Source organism: Vombatus ursinus, unplaced genomic scaffold (genome assembly GCF_900497805.2).
Source record: "Vombatus ursinus unplaced genomic scaffold, bare-nosed wombat genome assembly UNPS02014781.1, whole genome shotgun sequence".
Lineage (NCBI taxonomy): Eukaryota > Metazoa > Chordata > Mammalia > Diprotodontia > Vombatidae > Vombatus > Vombatus ursinus.
In genome coordinates, this window is record NW_020954559.1 from 38,203,269 (window position 1) to 38,219,711 (window position 16,443).

At 38.3% G+C, this 16,443-nt stretch overlaps 1 protein-coding gene across 7 annotated transcripts in view; it reads left to right on the top strand.

The window, feature by feature from the left end:
• LOC114046236 (guanine nucleotide exchange factor DBS-like) overlaps positions 1-16,443 on the top strand; it is a 366,695-nt gene that overhangs the window by 144,791 nt on the left and 205,461 nt on the right. For 4 of the 7 annotated variants that reach the window (XM_027866485.1, XM_027866487.1, XM_027866486.1 and 1 more), the window contains exon 1: positions 4,770-5,863. The exons of 2 other annotated variants lie outside the window; for them this stretch is intronic. In XM_027866485.1, coding sequence (XP_027722286.1) covers positions 5,632-5,863 — 232 coding nt within the window. In that variant the 5' untranslated portion in view covers positions 4,770-5,631. Of the gene's footprint in view, positions 1-4,769; positions 5,864-16,443 lie in introns of those variants that run through there. One more of the 7 variants, XM_027866488.1, reaches the window with a different exon arrangement.

Below are 16,443 nucleotides of genomic sequence, written 5' to 3' on the forward strand. Positions count from 1 at the left end.
GTAAGTGTCGGAGGCTGGATTTGAACATAGAGAAGTTTTCCTGACTCCAGGCCAGGCACTCTATCCACCATACCACTTAGCTGCCCCCATGTTAAAGGGACGAGATTTTTATATTTGGTCCTGGAAATAAGAGGGAGATCACTGGAGTTGACTGAATTTAGGAGGTTATAGTCAGATCTGCACTTGAGTGGAGGATGAACTGAAGAGGCAGGGAGGCCAAACAGAGGCTACTGCAGAAGTCCTAGTGTGAGGGGATGAACACCTGCTTCCTAAACTAATCATGTGCAGCATTGATTCATGAGGTTTGTGATTCATGAGTTTTTAATAAATCACACTACATATAGTCACATGCTTTCCAGTTTATAGAAAAGTAAGCTAAAGCAACAGAAGTCTTTCTGGCTTGTAAAAAAAAAAATCAAATGCAAAATAAGGAGAGGAGGGAAGAAAATATGTGAAGCTGGGTGGAGCAGTGGATAGAGTGGTAGGCCTAAAGTCGGGAAGACTCAATTTAGTGAGTTCAAATCCAGCCTGAGACACTTACTAGTTGTGTGACCCTGGGCAAGTCACTTGATCCTCTTTGCCTCAGTTTCCTCATCTGTAAAATAAGCTAGAGAAGGAAATGGCAAACCACACCAGTATCTCTGCCAAGAAAACCCCAAATGGGGTCATGAAGAGTAGGACACAACTGAACAATAAAGAAGTAAGAAAACATCTTTTACCTTCTGACTGTCCAAACAAACCAATCTATGACCCCTTTCTCCCAAAGACCCATGTTACCAAATGTTTTTGTTCTCTGTGCTTTTCATTATTTTTCTATTCACAACTGACTCTGGCTTTTATTTTGGGGCCATTGTGTCATCCCATGTTCCTTTTGAGTCTGTATCTTACTTAGACAACCTCAAGGAACACCCATGACACCTGTTAACCTTTTGCTCTTTTGCCTTTATGTACTGCTCATACAATTTAAACTGTCATGTACTTAGAATTGCTATTCATTCATTGGTGAAAAATTCATGAACATTTCAAGGTCAGTTGTCTCTTTTTGTTCTTTCTGTTTTCATAGAGCATGAAACCGGAAGAGACTGAATCTTTTTTTTTTTTTTCATTTTCCCTGCCTCAAGGCAGAATTGTTTTTATTTAAAATTTTTTAAATTTTTTATTTTAATTTAAAAAAAAAAAACCTTCCCAACCCAGTGACTGCCTTTTCTGTTCCTATAGATCTCTAGGGTTCAAGTCTAGCCTCAAAAACATACCAGCTGTGTGACCCTGAGCCAGTTACTTCTCTCAGGCTCAGTTTACTCATCTTTAAAATGGGGATAATAATAACAGCTACCTCAGGGATGTTGTATAGGGGCAGGTGGGTGGCAAAGTGGAAAGAAAGCTGGGACTGAAATCAGGAAGACTCATCTTCCTGAGAAACTCTGGCCTCAGACACTTACTAGCTATGTGACCCTGGGCAATGAGAGGATGAACACCTCATTTTCCTTATCTGTAAAATGAGCTGGAGAAAGAAATGACAAACCATTCCGGTGTCTTTGCCAAGAAAAACCCAAATGGGGTCACAAAGAGCCAGATGCTGGACAACAACAAAAATTAGAAATATCCTTTCGCTTTATCCTCCTTCACTTTAACCCTGAGAGGTATGTACTATTGTTAATATCTCCATTTTACAAATGAAGAAACTGAGGAAGATGGTGGCAAAGTGCGTTATCTAGGGTCACGCTGCTAGTAACTGTCTGAGATCATCTTGCTGACTTCAGATTCAGCATTCTATCCACTGTGCAACCCAGCTGTCTGTAACAAAATTTAATGCCTAGTTAGTGAGAATTAGTTAGAATAGGAAAGCTATCAGAGAGAAAACTCCCTTCTATGCTGCCACAGTCTGCCCCATGTAGCAATCTTGGCCTTGTGCTAATGTACCAGACTGTCTGTCTCCCCTGCCCTACCTTAGTTGTGAGAAACCACCTCCTGTTGCTTCTTCTGGGTGGAATCTCAAGTACTTGCCTCAAGAACACCAATTCTGAGTTACAGTTCTGTTGTCCTAACAAAGACGAGCAAGAAAGACAACACCAGGGGCAGGAAGGTGGCGCAGTGGATAGAGCACCAGCCCTAAAGTCAGGAAGACTTGAGTTCAAATCCGGCCTCAGACCAAACACTTGACCCTTACTAGCTGTGTGACCCTGGGCAAGTCATTTGACCCCAGTTGCCTAAAAAGAAAAAGAAAAAGAAAAAAAAAAGACAACACCAAAAAGAGTTTATTCTCATGTAATGCCAAAAGAAAGCAGAGTATACTACCTGAAAAAGAAGCATCTTAAAAACTTGAGTTCTTATGCTTTCATTAGTCTGAACTATCCGGTCCATTTATTGCAACATGTACTCAATATTTTAAATGTAGAATAAGCTTGGGTGGGTGATAACAAGTGTACCTGCGCATGTGTGGAAGGAGGGAGATTCTTGGGGTTGAGATGTGATTCTGCTATTTTAGGGAATTGCATTTCCCATCTCAGTGTGTTCAGTTTACTTGGTGATGAGAGCAAAGTCAGGTGCCAGCCTCAAGGGAGCTCCCAATTGGTGACCTAAGATTATTGATGTCACAGGAGATGCTAATTTAACTGCTTGATGGCTGATTTCGTGTGTGGTACATTTCAGTATATATTTTCATAGCTGCATTTCCAAATGAAGCTTTACAAGATAAACAGTGTTAGAGGGGTTTATTTTTCCGGATAATTTGAAGATGGCTTAGGTTCTGAAAGGACTACATCACACTCACCATCTGTTTCCTCCTGATTATGTGTGGCTTACACCAAAGTTGTTATGATTGATTTATTTATTTGCAGCTTAGAAACCAATATGAAAATTTCAAACAGACTTTAGTGGAAGGTGTGTTTGGAAGCTTTAATTGAAATAGTAATTTTCATTTGTTTTTTGATACAGGAAAAAAACTAGAATACAGAAATGGACCTTCAAATTATTTCAATAACTGATTTTTTTCTTTAAAGATCTTTAATAGATTTAATTTGTTGGAGTTTTGAAGGAATTCCTTCACTATGGTTCATATGAAATAGCGCCCAAAAGGATCCAGTTGTCAAGGTAGATAACAGTTGGCCAAAGTGCTGTATGTGAACCATGGACTTAATGAGGTGTTTGTTATATATATAACATATATGTTAACTTCCTGCTTCTTCCCACACACACACACACACATACCTACAAACTTGTTCTGGGTAACATGGATTTTTGATACTTATATGAATTATTCAGCATTTAGAAGCTAAGACCTTCAAAGTAAATCTATGGTGTTACATCACCCAGCATTTATTAATCACTTATTATATGCCAGCTAGGCAGCTAGGTGGTGCAGTGGATAGAGTGCTGGCCTTGGAGTCAGGAAGACCTGAGTTCATATCTGACCTCAGACATTTACTAACTATGTGACCCTGGGCAAGTCACTTAACCCTCATTGCCTCAGTTTCCTCATTTGTCAAATGAGCTAGAGAAGGAAATGAATGGCAAACTACTCCAGTATCTTTGCCAAGAGAACTTTACCAAATGGTTCATGGAGAGTTGGCCATGACTGAAACAACACAACAATTACAAACGACAACAACAACAATGTCCTATGCTAAATGCTACGGATTCAAAGAAAGGCAAAAAACCAGACACTGTTTTCAAGGAACTCTGTGTCTTTCCATTGATGTAGTACAGATATACTACAAAGTATCAGATATATGGGGAAACTTCTGAAGGGGGTGAGGTATAGATAACATAATTCTAGGCTTCTATGTAATAAAAAGACTGATTTTGCTTCCATCTATGAGTCTAGTTTATGAGTTGAGAAGAGATCAGTTTGGGGGCATTGAAGTGTATATAGACTGCTGGACATGCAGGCAGAAAGACCCAAGTTCAAATCCCACCTCAGATATTTATTTAGCTCTGTGACCCTGGGCAAGTCACTTTTTTTCTCTCAGGCTCATTTTCCTCATCTATAAAAGGGGGATAATAATAGCACCTACCTCATAGGATTGTTACAATAATCAAACAAGGTAATATATATAAAGTGCTTTGCAAACCTTAAAATAAAAAAAAAGATCAATTTCATAGAGTAGGTTCTTGGCTTTATGCCGAATTCTAAAGGAAAATCAAGATGGCTTTTGTTTATTGGGAATCAAATTTAATAAGATTTGGCTGTAAATCAGCCCATCTCATTGAAATGAAATGCATGTTCTTTTTTTTATTAGAAGAAAAACAAAAGAGTAGTAAGTAAATGCAAATTTTTTTGAGGTTTGTTTTTTAATTCATTTATGAGACTTGTGAGGGAGCTGGAAAGCATTGTGCATCATTAACATTCAGTGCTCTTTTGAACACCAACATGCCTGAGGACACAGTGGGGGTATTGGCAGAACTCTCTGCAAACCCGGGACATAGTTCAGCACATCTGAGTGGAAAGTGTTCCTTGCCAAACAAAGCAGTGTTATCAGTTTCCTTTCTCCTCTACTCTAAAACAGACAGGGGATAACAGACAGTGTAGAATTTCCCGGTTTGCTTCAAGAAAGCCAGCATCCATTTCCCCTCCCTTCCTTTTGGTTGTAGTTTGTTTGAATTTGAAACTTCCTGAGATTTCATTAGGAAAAAAAAAAAACCCAACCATATTTGAAAAGTGTATTTGCTTTCCACTGTCAGAGCATGTCCATAAAGACCTACAGTCTCACTTGAGAACAAATCCTCCTTTAGGAAGGAAACCTCCTAGATTTAAAAACAAATCAGCAAAGAGAGAGGTACTTTTTTTTCCAAACAGCCCTTCCTCTTCTATTAATAATTTGCTTCTGTTCTCCTGGCCCCAGCACAGTGGTGGCCCTAGGGGAACATCGGATGGTGTAGTCACAGGAATGAGAAGCAAAGAGAACGAATATCAGCTTTAGATTTCTGCCTGAGTGAATACTGATGTGTGAACTTGAGAACAAGAAACTCAGGCTCTTACTCTGGAACAGTAGCATCCGAGAAGAACCGGGATATGGATGTGAATTGAGAGATACCACTGAAATCTAACTGATGTATGAAAGAGATTTTGGAATCATCAGTTCCAGTTTTGGCAATGGATTCTCTTCTGATGTGGATTCTTCTCTTTCCTAGACTGCTGTCTAAAATTGCTTAGGTAATTATGGCTCTGAATGGCATTAGGAAACCAGTAGATATATTTGAACTTTGTTAGTAGGGTTTGTCCAAATCCCATCTGGCTCAGTGGGAAAGAAAAAGTTTTGACTTCCGGGTAATGGAAAGCAGAGAATGTGTTCAGATGAAAGAATCAATAGGTCACTATTAGGTGTGAAGTGTGATCGCCATAGAAAGGACTGTCCTTATAACTTTGAAGCTATTTTTGCATGATTTGGCCAAATGAAGACAATCATGGTATTTGTCTCTCTCTCTCATGTTTGGCAAAGAAAAATATGAAGACCACTTTTTGAGGGAAAACAAACAGGTAGTTTTCACAGCTAGCTACATTTACCCAATCATCTCCCTGGATTTTTCCTCCCCCCCCTTTTTTTTGCATTTAAATACCATAATAACTGGGATTGTTGAAAAGGGAGGAAGCTCTGTTGCCACCAGCACTGGAAACTTTTGTTTGGCTATTTCATGAGTCCAGTCCTTGAAGAATCTTTCCCATTGAGTGTCTCTGTGGAAAAGACAAAAAAAAACAACAACAAAACACTCATGTCTCAGCACGGATCATCAAGAGAAGGCCAAGAGGGTCATCAATACCGAATCCTAAGGAGAGTGAGTCAGGCTCTTCATGGCTTTTCATCAGCAATCCTGCGCCCTTTTCAAAAGAGAAACTGGAGAAACAATTCAAGGCATACATGTTCTGGTGAGCTGACACTGTGAATGTGTGTGTGTGTGTGTGTGTGTGTGTGTGTGTGTGTGGTTGCTATTCATGGTACTCTCAGGGTCAGATAATGAACTTTTAGAATAAATAGATAAGAAAGAGGGAACCTCTTCACATCAGAGATATTTCAAGAACTGGTTAGTAATAAATGTCTGCCATGTGCTAAATTGAAAAAAAGGAAGGAGAAATGATGGTGCTTTTATTTAAGTTGTTTCTTTAAGACTTAGTATCAGTCTAAGATTTCTGGATTATCCCAAACCTGACTTCAGGTTTCCCATGTTTCTTTTGAAGGTACTGGTGAAATAGTGTTGCCCTAGTTTCTCTGATACTTGCAACTATAAATTTCTGTGTGTTGCTGTGATTGAAATGTGACTCTCCACAAATTAAGCTAAATTCCTCTGATCAATAGGCAAGTTTATACACACATACACATACAGAGAGAGAGAGAGAGAGAGGAATGACCTTTGATTTATTTTGATTTGATTAAAGATATGTTATTTGTATTGTCGTACATCTCCCAGTAAGTCAGTCTGACCCTGGTCTATTGAGTGCTATTAACATGCCACATACATACATTATAGCACAGCATAATATGGGTCAATGTTGATTTCATTTAAAAATTATATTTTATTCATGGGGGAATGTAGGAAGCAAAGTAGAACTAGTATATATATGTAAATATATGTAAATTTTCTTTTCAGTCTTCATTGTATAAATCAGTTTTCAATCAGAAGACTTAGAAGAGGTGGTCCTCTGAAAATTTAACAATTCTATTCATAGAATTTAAATTTCTTTAGAGAATTTTTTAAGTAATTTGGTTGCTTAGATTGCTCTAAATGATGAATTTAATGGAACTGTTAAATTCAGAAAGGATAATATTTTGCCTGATCCTTAATTATTGCTCTAGGTACTATTTTTATTTGTTACTCCTTCAAGGAGTGAATCTTATTTTATAGATGAGCAAATTAGATCCATTGAAAAGTTAGCTGATTTTGCCAAAGGTCACAGAGGGAGGACTCCTAACTGCTATGCCTGTTGTAACCTTTAGAGGCAGTATAAATCAGCTAGATCTTCCTAAAGGAGAGTCCGCATTTTCATCCTCAGGAGTGTGACCTGAATCAAAACTTGGAAGCAGAATTGTGAGGGAATTCTCATTCCCAGAGCATCCCCCTTCATTAGATACAGTATCAATTATTCCCCCAGTCATGGATAAAGATTAAATCAGAGCCACAAAGTTCATGGAAGGGCTCATGTCTAGAAAAGGTAATGTACCCTCCCTAAAGCCAGATGAAATGATACCATGCACTTAATTTGGCTCTTTGCTCTGGATTTGTTTTTATCTTTGCTGCTTTAGCTAAATGTTGTGAGTTTGTACTTGTCTTCGGAGCAAAAAAGATTTTCTCCATGGTACTTATCCTGTAACTTAAACCAGCCGGTTAAAAGTTGCTCCTTGAGAGGAGGTAAATACCATATTGGCAAGTGATAAGGAAGGCATGATTTTGGTACACTGGAATTCCTTACCCATGACTTGATAAGGAATCCCCCTCAGTGTATTTGAACAGAATGATGTTGGGAATAGGGATGTATTTGCCACTAGCTTTCATCAAGATGCTACTTTAGACCAGCCTAACCTAAATATTTTAGGATTATTTAGGACCTTCTTCCTCTTCCATCTGATCATAATCTTCCCAACACTTGAAATATCTAATTATTTTTTACTCTGATTACTGTCTGTGTGTGTGTGTGCGTACAGACATTTGTAGTTGCATATGAAAAAATATTCAAACACATTTGCATAATGTACACAGATGTGACAGTCACATTCAATCCTAACTATAAATATAAAATGAAAGATTTATTGCAATTTATGGCAAGAATTTAAATATTAGACCCAAGAGTCAGGTTTTCAGGTTGGTTGCCTTAAATAATTAATTGAAAATTAAATGTGTAGGGGCATGAAATGACCTTTCTACTACTTAGGTGGTGTCTGTGGTTATCAATATACTCAACCCCAAGAGTAAATTTTAAGGCCGCTAGAAAATAAATCCAAGTGGCTAATTGGTTGGGATCCCTGAAACTGTGACAGTTTCAGGATCATTGTGAACCCAGGGATGGATAAATTAAAATGGTACTTCATTACATTATAGCTTATGACACATAGCATTACTTGCTTTTCAGAGAGCTTTTGCATTTATGATCTCATTTTCTTCTAGTAATATTACCCTTTGGAAACCGGCATGGTGTATTCTTCTTTATGGTCTGTTTCTGTGGTCATTGTTGTCAGAGGAGTTGTTTGGTGCTGTGCAAAGATCTCTCCCTAGATGTGAATTACTAGTTTAGCTTCTCATTGCTATCTATTTCATTTACCCAGGAATTAACTACAGTCCCTAAATACCTTCAGACTGCTTGCCAAAATTTTTTTAGGAACTCTAGTCCCCTTTCCCTACAGATGATTTTCCTGGTCCTTTTCTTTTTTTGGAATCAAGACAGATGGAATAAATGTCATTTTCTTCACGTCTCTGCGGGAGGATTGCAACAGAATGCCATAGAGTTGGCCACTAGGATGACCACTGAATATTTTCCTAGAGGAAATGAGTTTTAAGAACATGCTCAGGGGCAAGCTGGGTGGCACAGTGGATAGAGTACCAGTCCTGGAGTTAGGAGGACCTAAGTTCTAATTCAGCCTCGGACACTTACTAGCTGTATAAGCCTGGGCAAGTCACTTAACCCCAATTGCCTCCAAAACAAAACAAAAAAAAAATCCCCCAAAGACCATGCTGAGCAGAGGCAAATGAGAGCAGCAAGAAATTAAGACTTGGTTGCTATGATTTTTTTTTTAGCGATCATCTCACCTTGCAAACAGGACACCAAAATGGCGAACATGGTTTTGCACCAATGTCTATTTGAGAGGATGACATCAGAGAAGGATCTCATGAAAAACTTAACAAAGTCCTCTAAACGAAATTATTGTCTTTGTTGATATTGAGTGACTTCATTACAAAAACAGACACTGGGAGAGAGCATTGCAAACTTTATTGGAACATGCTTTGGGATTAAGAAATGAAATTCGTGCAACTGCTCTAAAATGTCAGATGGATAAATCATGAATGCTTCCTTTGAAAAGAGAAACAGAAGTTATGGAATGTGGGCCATTCTGAATAGCATCATGAAAATATGACATCTTAAGATAAAATACTGATGTAGCATTCATTTCAAAATCAGTTGCATGTGTGCAATTGGATTGGTTGTTTCTAGCAGGGGTTCTTAACATCATTTGTGTCATGGACTCCTTTAGTTGTCTTGTAAAGCCTATGGACACCCTCATAACAATTTGTTGCCTATGTTCAGAATTAAAGGAAATGTCAAATGATAGCCAGAGATTAATGAAAATAAAGATGTAAATGCTGTCTATCAAAGTTCACCGACACCACCCCACCTGCCCCAAATCTATCCATCGACTCTAGGTTAAGAACCTCTGGCTTAAAGTGATTATCAAAATAAAAGCCAAATTATAAGTGAAGATCAGAGATACACATCTGGAAGAGACCTCAGACTACCTAGTATAACCTCCCAATTTTGCAGATGAGAAAACTGAGGTCTAAGAAGGTTAAGTGACTTGTTTAAGGTCACATAAGTAGTAAGCATCAAAGATGGGATAGAGATAAAAAGACTGTATATGAGATTATAGCAGCATTAAAAACAAAAATGATGAATTCTGTCTCTATTTCTTAGAGAAGTTTAACCAAGACCTCTTGAGACCAAAATGAAGCCCAAAAAACACCTCAGCCATCAGAAGCATTTAATCTTGCCAGTGAAATGTAAATTCCTAGATTACAGAGACTGCTTCATTTTTGTCCTTGTACAACCCCCCCACCCCCACCCCCACCCCACCCAGGGTCTCCCATGGTATGTAGCACGCTTAATAAATTCTTGTTTAATTCAATCAGATTTCCAAGTGGAAGTACATGACAGCCAAGGACAATGCTAATTTAGAGTGTAAGCTAATTCTTACAGAGGAGGAGGAACATATGTAGATGAAATTGAGAAGATGTACATGAAATGAAAGGGATCTGGTGGCATTTTAGTAGCAAGCTGTTTTCATTGGTGACCACAGTGAAACAATCACATATAGAATCAATCTCTCTCTCTCTCTCTCTCTCTCTCTCTCTCTCTCTCTCACACACACACACACACACACACTCTCTCTCTCTCACTCAAACTCTCACTCTCTCACACACACACTCTTTCTCTCTCACTCTCGCTCTCTCTCTCTCACACACACAGACACACTCTCTCTCCCTCAAACTCTCACTCTCTCTCTCACACATTTTGCAGACAATGATTTTTAGCAAAATAGCTAGTTGAGTTAGAACATGGATTATGTGTGTGTGTATATACACATCTATACATATAGGATATATATATGCACATATATTAGGTCTATGTATGAGTTAGTCTATGTATGTATATACATCCAGATGCAGATATCTTGAACATAGAAGAACTAGGCCCATAATTGACTAGGAGAAAGTGCTCCATCTGGAGGGCATTTGAGAAACTTCATGCAACTTTCAGTGATCTCTTGCTGCTCCCTCCCAAGCCCACCATGGAGCCCATCTCTTTAACATCATTGCTCTCCTGGTGATTGCTCTGTGACTAAACATCATGGAATACTATTACCTCTGAGAACTCAAAATGACAAGGATTCCCAAGGACAATGGGAAAAGCTACAGTGGACTGAGCCATATTACCAACATTGATTTAAGTGGGAAAAATGTGACAAAACAAGTTCAGGACGTATATTAAGGACTGGAAGGCTGGAAGGGGAGCATCTATAGTTACTTAGCATGAGAGATGATAGGCAGGTACCCAGATTGTACATTGGTTATCCCAAGATACTGAAAAAATAAAAGAGGAAAGCTTTTAGTATAGTGAATGGCTCTTCTATGTTATTTGTCCTTCATTCTTGAAGAGGACTGATGGTATCAGAAAGGTGATGCCATGACATGCAAATAAATTGGATTTCAGTAAGGCAGGGCTATGCAAAATTACCAGCCTCACTCTCTCCTCCGGAGCCATCTGGGTCTAGTGGCAAGATATAGATAAGGACTGGAGATGCCTCCCATTCTTCTCTGTAGAATTTATGGAAAGACTTGGATGATGACGATAATTATTTAGCATTTATATTTACAGGATATTTTTAATATATTATCTTTTTTATTTCTCACAACAACCCTATGAAGTAGGTGCTATTAATATCTCCATTTTATAGGTGAGGAATTTGAGGCCGAGAGAAGTTAAGTGACTCGCCCAGTGTCGCATAGTCAGTGTCTGAGACGAGATTCAAACCCAGGTCTTCCTGACTCCATGGGCAGCATTCTTATCCATGACATCACCACAATATCTTTTAACAGCTATAAATTCAATTATCTGTACTGATGATTCCAAAATCTATATATCTAGCCCTAGTCTCACAGTCCAATATCACCATTTCCCTATTGGATATTTCCATCTGGACATTTCAATCTGGATCTCAGACTTGACGTGTCCAAAGCAGAGCTTATTATCTTTGCCCCACCCTACCCCCAACTCCTCCCTCTTCCCTATTACTATTTTTAAGTTAGCTTTTATTGATGCATTTTTAAAAAATCTTCCCTATTACAGTTGGGGTTAGCAACATCTTCTCATTTACCAGCTTTGGTATCATCCTCAATTCCTTAATCTCACTCACTCAGTATATCTAATCAATTGTCAAATCTTTTCATTTCTACCTCCATAAAATTTTTTGTATATGTCCTTTACTTCAACAGCTATAACCACATTTTAGGCCCTTCTGAGGCTGTTGTAATAGAATTTTTATTGGAATTCATGCCTAAAATCTGTCCCCACTCAAATCCATCCTCCATACATCTGCAAAAATGATCCTGTTCCATTGCTGTATTTTGTCTTCTCAAACATCATTTTCCTCTATGCACTCTGCAATCCACCCATATTGGTCTGCTTGGGATTCTTTATACATAGTACTCCATCCCTCATCCCCATGCCTTTGCCTGTCTGCCTTCCAGATTTGAAATGCTCTCTTTTCCCCCCAGCCTATTAGAATTCATGACTTCCTTCAATATTTAACTCAAATGCCACCTTCTACAGGGTGCCCCTGTCTCCTCAGCTGGTAGAGCATTCATCTTTACTTCCCATCTACTCAATGTATCTTGTATTGCCCATTTTCTATTAGAATGGAAATTCCTCGAGGGGAGAGGCAGTTTATAATTTGTATCCTTTGTACTGACACAGTCTGGCATATAGTAAGGGCTTAACACTTAATAAATGGTTGTTAATCTATTGATCCCTCAGGCTGAATATCTGAGTGTTTACACTCTGCATTGGTAAATAAGTACCCGCATTGATAAAAATGAGTACATCATCAAAGTGGCAGGAAAACAAGAATATACTTTTTATCTTTGGAGACTTCTGAAATATCACCAGCTCTCCATTTAGATAAGTCATTTTTACATTTTTTGTTAGATTGGATCTCCCTATTTTGTCCAACTTAGAAGTGTATTTAACACTCCCACTTACTAATCAGCATAGGAATTTTGACATGGTCTTTTTTCTGAGTTGGGCTGGTTTGTTGCTTAGGTAACCTGGTGGCCTCTCACTCTCGGGCTCACTTTATATTGGTGCAAGACTTAGGGTAGACCAGTGATGTCAAACTCAAATAGAAGTGGGGCCACTAAACTACATGCATGTTGAAAACTACATCAACATTATATATGATCTATTGTATTTTTATAAGTATTTTCCAATTACATTTTCATCCAGCTCAGGCAGGAGTGTTGCTGACTGTATTGATGTGTATTTGATAAATCGGGCAGAGAAGATGGATCAACTAAGTGCTTTACAGCTCAGAACTCTCTAACTCAAGTGGTCCACTAGCCTTAGCATCACCAGTATTAGGTATTACAGACATGCACCATAATTCACCACCATGCCTGGCTTTGGCACTTCATTTGCAAGGTTATTCCTGGTTTTGCGACTGGTTGTATATATTGAAATGTTTCCTTCCTTCCTTTCTTTCTTCCTTCCTTCCTTTCTTTCTTTCTTTCACAATCAGGGTTAAGTCACTTGCCCAGCATCACACAGCTAATAAGTGTCTAAGGCCAGATTTGAACTCAGGTCCAGTGCTCTATCCACTGTACCATGTAACTGTGCCCCTATTGATATGTTTCTTGCTCATTACTGGTCCAGTTGATATGAAACATGAAGTCTCTCTTCAGTGTTTTGGACAGATAATGTGAACATTTCTTTCTGGGCATTTATGTTAATGGTCCTGGTCCCGACTCCAAACTTTCCAAATCTCCTGGTAGTCAAAATTGTTATTGTTCAATCATTCGTCATGTCCAACTCTTTGTGACCACATTTGGGTTTTCTTGGCAAAGGTACTGGAATGGTTTACTATTTCTTTCTCCAGCTCATTTTATGGATAAGGAAACTGAGGCAGAGTTAAGTGACTTGCCAAAAGTCACACAGCTATCTGAGGCTGGATTTGAACTTGGGTCTTACTGACTCCAGGCCAGTACTACTGCCCCTCTTAATTGCCCTGTAGCCAAAATGCATATTCTCATTTGGGAGATAGTATGTGGTAAAGTTTGGTCAGCAAATTTTCAGAGCTTACATTCAGTTATTTATACATGTTTCAGATTTCTAGCCCGTCCTCTATTTCCTTGGCCCTTGAACACAAGAGATGAGCAAAATCCTTCCAAGTCTTCTGTCTTACCCATTCAGTTCTAGTAGTATACTTGATTCCCCATGCAATCCAGATCACACAGCTAAAAGGACATTTAGTGGATGATTTTCTTCACACAGTAGCAAATCAGGTAGAACTCAGAGTTGGAACTTAAAACCTGGAAGTAAAACTTACTTGCGCATCTCAGTGATGGTATGCTCTGGGATCTTGTCAGCTCTGGTCTATTCAAAGTTCCACCAAACAAATTCACTCACCCTCCTTCCTACGCAGTATCTATTAGGCTCTTGTTCTGTCAGGCTTTTATTCTCTGTTTTAACCATTGAAAGTAGAAGGAAAACAAGTAGCCCACCCAAGAGGCATATATATTCCTGTCTTTTCTTTCTTTGACTTCACTTTGAAATAAAAATGGTTCTTTCCTGAAGGTGATGTGAAAAGTGAAAGTTTTCCCTCTCTATCCATTGGGTTTTTAAACAAGGTGGGGCCTCTGAGTCACACCTAATATAATTCATGGGGTGTGCCAAACTGCACACACCAATAAAACCCTAGATTGGAAAGAAATTAGTCTGAATTAAGGTTCAAGCCAAGCTTTTCACAATGGGCTAGATGTTAAGTATATTTGGAATATCATGTGTAAATATTCAGGGTGGAGTGCAGAGGATGTTATCCTTTGAAAGAAAGATTAATTACTTTTTAGCGTATGGTTTTTGGTATTGGAGGAAAAGAGAGTGAAAAAAGTCAGCTGGTCTCATATGCAAATTTAGGGAGCAAAGTTCAGCCATAAAAGAGCTAATAGGTAATCCATGATAGGCCAGGGTGATTCTGGGGTAATTTTTTCCTCTTGTGATCTTGAATCATGGAAGAAAGGAATCCTATAAGAATTTCAGTTGCAGAGATGAAAAGCTATTATTTTTATTCTGAATGGTGTTCATGCTTGCTTTCAGGTGCTGAAGGTAAGTCTTTTTGTACAATTGTTTATGTGAGAGTTGTCAAACCTGTGCGTGAGGGTCTTCTTATAGTTAGAGGGTGCTCTTTCATCGCCCAGGTTCCAGATGTAGGTGTGGTGTCACTTTCTAAATGAGCGGCTTGATGTGTGCAGAAAGGATGATAAACATTCTGAGATACTGCTTTCATTGGTTGAAGATTCTTCTGGAAGTCACTGGTAAATTTGACTAGCTTAAAATTTGGAATTAGTCATCCTAAATTCCCAAGTTACCTTTAGCTCGTGTCATTAGTACCTGAAAATACATAACCCCCTTCTTGTAGCTATCTATGGACTTCACTAGTAGTCTCAGGCATCAGAAGATAGCCGCCTACTTCTGGAAGCATAAACTTTCCTATAAATGACTTAGAGGTCTAACTTACTTTTCAAAAATTATATATTAATGTGCAGATTTATTTTAAAAACTATAAGTTATGGTGTGATGGTTATTCCTTCTAGAATAAAAGGATACTTTGCTTTATGAAAGGATTCCTTCTAGGATTTAAATCCCAGATAACCCACAGGTTATATGACAGTCAATCAGCCTACTAGCATCTATAAGTGCCTGCTATGTGTCAGGTTCCGTGCTAAAGGCTGCAGATACAAAGGAAGGCAAAAAACAGTCAATTAAGGAGCTCAGAGTCTAATGATTCCTATCTGATCCCAGAGTATGGCTGCTTAAAATTTTCCAAAAAAAAATGCATTTTTAATTTGCCAGCACCCATGAACCACCTGTGTCTAACCTTGGTCCACTATAACCTCCATATAAATAAGTGCTACCTGTTGTCATACCAGCAGATACTTCAGTACAGTGGAAAGAGCACTGGCTCTAGAATGAGAAGACCTGGGTTCAAGTTCCGCCTCTGATACTGATTACCCTTGTGACCTTGAGTATCTTTGGGCCTCAATTTCCTTACCTACAAAGTGAAAGAGTTGGACTAGATTGCCTCTGAAATCCTTTGCAGTTGTAGATCTGTGAAATTAGTGATTTCAACTGAGGCTGAATGGATTAATTATATAATTTATGCAAATATGCACATACATGGCTTTCTGATTATTTATTGCACTAATGAAAATTTGGACATCCCTGCTTTAAAAAGGATACTTAGTTTGTGCATTTAAAAATACATATCTATCTATCTATCTATCTAGATAAAATAAAATCTATCTATCTAGAAAACATTATCTATTTACTATTTTTTGGCAAAACATTAGTTGTAGAAAGCATGGTCTACCTTGATGTCAGCAAAGAGAAGCTGAATAATGACCCCTTTTAAGGAGAGATTTTCTTCCAACTATTTCATGGCTAAGAATGATCACTGAGGAAATCATGAGGATCCTTCTATGAATAGAATCAGACCTTCGATAGACTGTGTCTTTGGTGTTGTCCACTTGGTATCTTTCATAATCAATGTGAGTGAACTTCTGGACACTGAATTTTGAAAGCATAAATAAAAAGGGGAAATTCAATGTTTAATTGATATTTTCTTTGACATCAAGGAGATTAAGAAAACTTAAGTGGGGGAAAAACAGTCAATGTTATTTTTGTAAATGATTGTTTATACTGCAGGCTGATAAAAAAATGTTCATTTGTATCTGACCTACACATAAGACATTTCTTGCTAGTTTTCTTACAGATAAATGAAGGATTCTTTTATTATTCTAATTTCAAATGTGAAGAGTTGTTGGCTTTTTGCTGTTAACAATCTTTGGTCTGTGATTCTGAGATCCTTTCCAGATACAGCAGCCTTGTAAGTCTGCAAGGAGGCATGGATTGAATATTCTTTCCTATACCCCAAGGAAAGAATCTGTAATGTAGCCATGAGGAATTAAGCACTG